Source organism: Rattus norvegicus, chromosome 12 (assembly GCF_021556685.1).
Source record: "Rattus norvegicus strain SHRSP/BbbUtx chromosome 12, alternate assembly SHRSP_T2T, whole genome shotgun sequence".
Classification (NCBI taxonomy): Eukaryota; Metazoa; Chordata; class Mammalia; order Rodentia; family Muridae; genus Rattus; species Rattus norvegicus.
In genome coordinates this window covers 6,455,351-6,460,742 of record NC_141545.1, presented here as the reverse complement: position 1 = coordinate 6,460,742, position 5,392 = coordinate 6,455,351, and the positions used below count along the sequence as shown (strand labels likewise).

The 5,392-nt window shown below is 45.8% G+C and overlaps 1 protein-coding gene across 9 annotated transcripts in view; it reads right to left on the bottom strand.

Annotated features, from left to right (window-relative positions):
- Positions 1 to 2,004: 2,004 nt before the first annotated feature.
- Brca2 (BRCA2, DNA repair associated) overlaps positions 2,005 to 5,392 on the bottom strand; it is a 41,046-nt gene continuing 37,658 nt past the window's right edge. For 3 of the 9 annotated variants that reach the window (XM_087578696.1, XM_087578697.1, NM_031542.2), the window contains 3 exon segments: positions 4,428 to 4,669; positions 3,675 to 3,833; positions 2,005 to 2,735 (listed from right to left, as the gene is read on the bottom strand). In XM_087578696.1, the coding sequence (XP_087434822.1) occupies positions 2,145 to 2,735; positions 3,675 to 3,833; positions 4,428 to 4,669 (992 nt within the window). In that variant the 3' untranslated portion in view covers positions 2,005 to 2,144. 9 annotated transcript variants of the gene reach the window in all.

The window sequence follows — 5,392 nt, the reverse complement described above, 5'->3', positions numbered from 1 at the left end:
TATTGGGTTTTCCATTGAATTTATTTTTTGTTTAACAACGAAACATTTACCAAAATCCAAAGGCTTCAGCCATAAAATAACCTTTGCATATATCATAAGCTTATTCTTGAGTCATCATTAATAACTGGGAGGAATGAAATCCACACGTTAGAAGGCCTACTGGCCACGCCATCATCAACACCATTGGAATCCACTCAACATCTTTGTAACAAAAAGCAACACACTTCCCTCGTGTTTCCCAAATTGGTGTCTTAGGAATAGCACAAAGCCCAGATGACGAGTCTAATAGTAAACTGGGGTGAATCTGCCTTTCTAACTTTGCATGCTGCAGTCCTGTGTCAGTTCACTGTTTTCCTCTCTGCCCGGGTCAGGCAATGCTGGAATCAGCCTGTACGCTGCCTGTAGAATGACTCCGGTATGGATGGCTTCATGCATCTAAGTTGGCGGAGGGCAGAAAGGTCAGAGCCCAAATGGAATTTCCTTCCCCTGGTTCCACATGTGCAGCCAAAGGAGCAGATTCCCGTCCCCTGCCTGATGTGGCTGGGTGGCTCGCAGAGCTTGGCTTTGCCTGAGCTGTGCCAAAGACCACAATGAAAGGCTTTAGCTTTGGGCTGAGCCTTCTCCGAGTTCTCCTGTCCAATCACATCTCTGCCTTCTCCTACATGGAAATACCGAACTGCTTGGTTTGGAAGCATAAAGCCGATGAAGTGCCTCCAAGTATGTATTTAAAAGCAACACATACGTTCCCTTTCAACTCCTCTGGCTTCTGACTTATGGACCCTTTGAACGGCCATCGCTGACTTGCGTTGCTATAAGTTCCACTTGCATTATTCATAAAGCTAGCCGAGAGCTCTGTAAGCAAGGGCTCTCATTCGGAACAAATAACACCCAACGCTTTGGCCATTTATCCCTGGCCATACAGTACATACTGTTGGCTTTTCTTTCTCTCTCTCTCTTTTTTTACAGATTTATATATTTATGTATGTATTTATTTATTAATTTATTATATATAAGTACACTGTAGCTATCTTCAGACACACCAGAAGAGGGCACCAGATTCCACTACAGATGGTTGTGAGCTGCCATGTGGTTGCTGAGACTTGAACTCAAGACCTCTGGAAGAGCAGTCAGTGCTCTTAACCGCTGAGCCATCTCTCTGGCCCCACACTGTTGGCTTTAACCATTGTCACATTCAGAAGAAAGTTATGCACAGGTAACAAAGTTCCATACTTTGTTCGTGCGTGCAGTGTGGGTGTTTGTGGCTTATATAAAGGGCATCTGTACTGTCTGTAAGTGGTGGCCTGAGAGAATAGAGAATGGAACGGCACTTTTGACAGGATTCAGCTGCGTGGTGGTGGCTCACGCCTTTGATCCCAGTACTTGAGTTCCAGGACAGCCAGGGCTACACAGGGAAACCCTGTCTCAAAAAATCTAACAAAAAGTTAAATTTTATAAACAGCATAATTCCTGTTATGTAAGCCTTGTTCACTCTGCTCTAGGTTGAGTCTCCAGGATAATGATTAGGATACGAAGACCCAAATTATTCTGTGAACAGAATTTAAATCACTAAGTTGAACACTTTGTGGCTGAAGCTCAATGAGAGCATCTAGCTGCTGAAGGGGCTGTGGTCAGGGAAGGGCTTTGTAACAGGCCTCCTTGAACCTTTGGTGCAGTGAAGGATGACCCAGACTCCTCTCCCTACCTCCCACGTGCTGGGATGACAGGTGTGTGTCACTATGCCTGACTGGATTTCTGGAAAGAATAACTTGAGAGATCACAGTGGGACCATGGAAAGGAGTGACTTTGATGGCTCCTTTAGCTGATGAGGGTGAATAGCTGGCCAGAGGTAAACATCACTGTCATTTATCTGACAGGATGGAGCTCTAGCAGAAACAACTATGCAGGAAAGAACACTATTTCATAAGAGTTCCTATCAAAAAGAAAAACTTCAAAAACAGGAACCAAACTAAAACAGACTCTAGTTAAAGTAACCGTGACCCAAACTAAAAGCAAAGCTATGTTTATTTTGTATGCAAAATAATTCTTGTGGTGATCAAGTCTAATCCTAAAGAGTTACCAGGTAGAGCATCTGTAGAGTAAACAAATGCGTCAATAAGTGTATTCCTGTCTGGACACACGGACACTTATGAGTAGTCTGGAACTGTCTCAGCAGCCAATTTCCCATCGCTGTCATCTCTACAGTCCCTCAGAGACTCCCTCTTGGATCTATTTGCTGGTCTGGCCTCTGTGCTGGCTGAGGGTCCTTCTGTCCTTGTGGAATCACTGGGAAACACTTGTTCACTTCCTCCCACTGAGTGAGGCACAAGGGCTTGGGTACTGAGCAAGGCAAGTTCTTCATCAGCTACTGAATCACAGTCCAGGAGAGAAACGCCACTGGCCTTCTGAAATGGCGCCCTGCTCCAAGGGGAACTGGGTCCCTCTTTTTTTAGAGGTGTTGGGTATTTGGTGCCACAGCTCCGTGGTGGCTGAAAGGCCTTCTGTGCAGCCGGAGAGACAAAGGTGCAGACAGGACTGAGCGGTGGCGGTAAGGGCAGCCGACTTAGGAGATCCAAGGCCCTTTTTTTTCGACAGGTCTTGGGGTCCTCAATCTCATTCTCCCCACTACAAGACTTGGCTGCCATCCAGGCTGAGTGGGCCAGGGGTGTAGATTTCCCCGTCGGTGTGCAGCATGATAAAGGACTTCGATAACTTTGCTGATCAGTAGGTGAACTCCTCTAACAAAACACAGAAAGGAGCCTATCATAATATACACTTGTTTATAAACAAATAAGAATTAACTTCTCATTAAAAATACTTAACACACACAATAGGACACAGTCTTTCTTAGCCAATTGCTAAAGGGAAAATAATGAAAATAAAATTCAGTTATTTCTAACCCACAGGAAATAATTTTGCAAAATGACCAATGATATAAAAATGGCCAGAAAAGGAAAACAGGTCCTAATATAAGACTAAAACCAAACAAACATGACATAGTTTATCCTTTACCTTTCCAAAAGTGTTAGAACCCCTCCAAAGTGACAGGTTTGTCAAAATCATTTTGAAAAGACATGTGCTGCTAGACTACTTCTTCTGAACATTTTCTTATTGTATGTGTCCATGTTGTTCATGTGTATGTGTGTATGTGTGCATGCAAGTACTCACATGCTACAACATACATATGGAAGTCAGAGAACTACCTGTAGGAGTCTGTTCTCTCCTCTGGAGAACATGGCTGACCAGTCTGGAGTTCTAACTCCTTTCTTTTCTCCAGTCCAGAGTCACAGGCAACTGTTTAGCTCCTTGCTTTGCCAGCTCCTAACTGTAACAAGGGCTTTTCTTGTATGAGGATTGCTTGACTGAGTGAGGGTGCCAAGCAGTGCCACCAGTCTGGCCAGCCCTAGCAACCAGGTGCCCCCTGTGGTTAATGAACTGAGCTTGGAAACTAAGCAACAGCTGTGGGCCAGCTTTTCTAGCAATAGGAACAGGCAAAGGACTTTGCAAGCACATGCTCTCACAGTGCTAACAACAGAGTTTGTTCCTGGTTTTATATTCATACTTCCACAGATAACATACAGTAGCTACGGCAAGCTAACCACGGGTTAGGTGCAGTTTAGTTCCACTGTAGGTCTGCTAGGATACTGGAAACATGCCTTAGCGCCATCCTAACTTACCGGTAACTGACCTCCTGAAGCAAGGTCTGAAGCAGAGCAAGTGGAGGCTGGGTAGGGTTCTCGGGTGGGGTCTTTGTTCGGGGTGGACCACTTTGGACTGTCTCCCTTCAGCACCTGTATAAGCTTCTTTTCTGCCTCCTTGTAAAATGTGTCGATGTTCTAAGAGAATAAATTGAAAAAGCCTGCCTTGAGTTGATAATTCATACATTTGTGTTCTCAGAAAGTGTTTTCTTTCAGAAATAAAACATTTAGAACAGGGGTTGGGGATTTAGCTCAGTGGTAGAGCGCTTGCCTAAGGAAGCGCAAGGCCCTGGGTTCAGTCCCCAGCTCCGAAAAAAAAAAAAAAAACCATTTAGAACAGAATGGAAGAATGAGACACATTTTTGCTTGTTTGTTCTTTAGCTAGGGTCTTTCTCTATCCTTCTATCCTTCCTTCCTATCTATCTATCTATCTATCTATCTATCTATCTATCTATCTATCTATCTGGGGTGTGTGGTGTGTGTGTTTGTATGGCCTATGGCCTGGTGCTCACTGTATAGCCAAAGCTGGCACTGACGCTATGGACCTGCAGGCATGTGCCACCACACCTGGTGAGACACTAAAATTCGACAGCAACTGTTAAGCACATAGATGGGGTAAGGGGAAGGGTGTGTGTGTGTGTGTGTGTGCACACGAACACTCATGTGTGGAATCACTGGGTTGAAAGTCTCTCCAGGCAGCTGTTGGTCCAGCTTCCAAGTCCCTAATCTCACCTCAATAGCATGCTTCATGTTCGTGACCCTCTCCTGAAAGTGGGCCTCCTTTGGACTGGCAGAGAATACGGAAAAGTTCCCAGCAAATAAAGTTGGCACTCGTGACGTGGACTCCGGCCGCCACTGGAGGTTGCTCGCAGCAATAAGCACACGTGGCTTTATGTCTTCATTAAGGTCTATTCCAAATTTCACCACTAATAAATGAAGGCACTCGTCTGACAGGTAGACCAAAGGAGCAAGACCTAGGGTGAAAATGCCGTCATCATCATCTTTCCGACTGCTAGGACACCGATATACACAGGCCTTCTAAAATGACCCATTACTTAAGGTGTTCAAGTTCAATGCCAGACACTCCGAGGCCTCGGGGCAGAACATACTCAGGCGGTTGCTCAGGAGAGTGCACACGGGACCATCGTTCTGGGGAAAGCATTGGCACTGCCTAGCAAAGCTACGGACCTCTTACCCTTCCCCTCAGTGCTCCTAGTTCTGCACCCTCCTGCAGACTGATGCCCAGTGACAGTGAGTGCAAGTGAGCAAGGGCACGGCAGCAGCTGCACCAGGTCACTCACTAGAGCGCTGTCTGAGACTATGACTTCCTGGAAGCAACCCTCATCGGCTCTCACTCTGGGGAGTAACGTTACACCCACACAAGGGCTTCCTGGGCAGCTGTGAAAAGAAGGAAGCGAACCACTCGGCAGTGCTAACCAGCTCTCCAGAAAGACTAGTGTCTCCCTGCACGGCAGGAAGGGGACAGACAGAATGCATACACAAGTCTACTGCTCCCAGCCAAGAATGAGGAAGGCTGAACGGAATAGATGAAGTCTGGAGAGGCAGACTCAGGATCGAGTTCCTCAGGAAGGAATGATACTTCTTCAAGCACTTCTGTATGGCCCTGACTCTTATAATCAGTAACAGACCTTAGTTTTACTTGTTTGTTTTTGGTTTTTCAAGACAGGGTTTCTCTG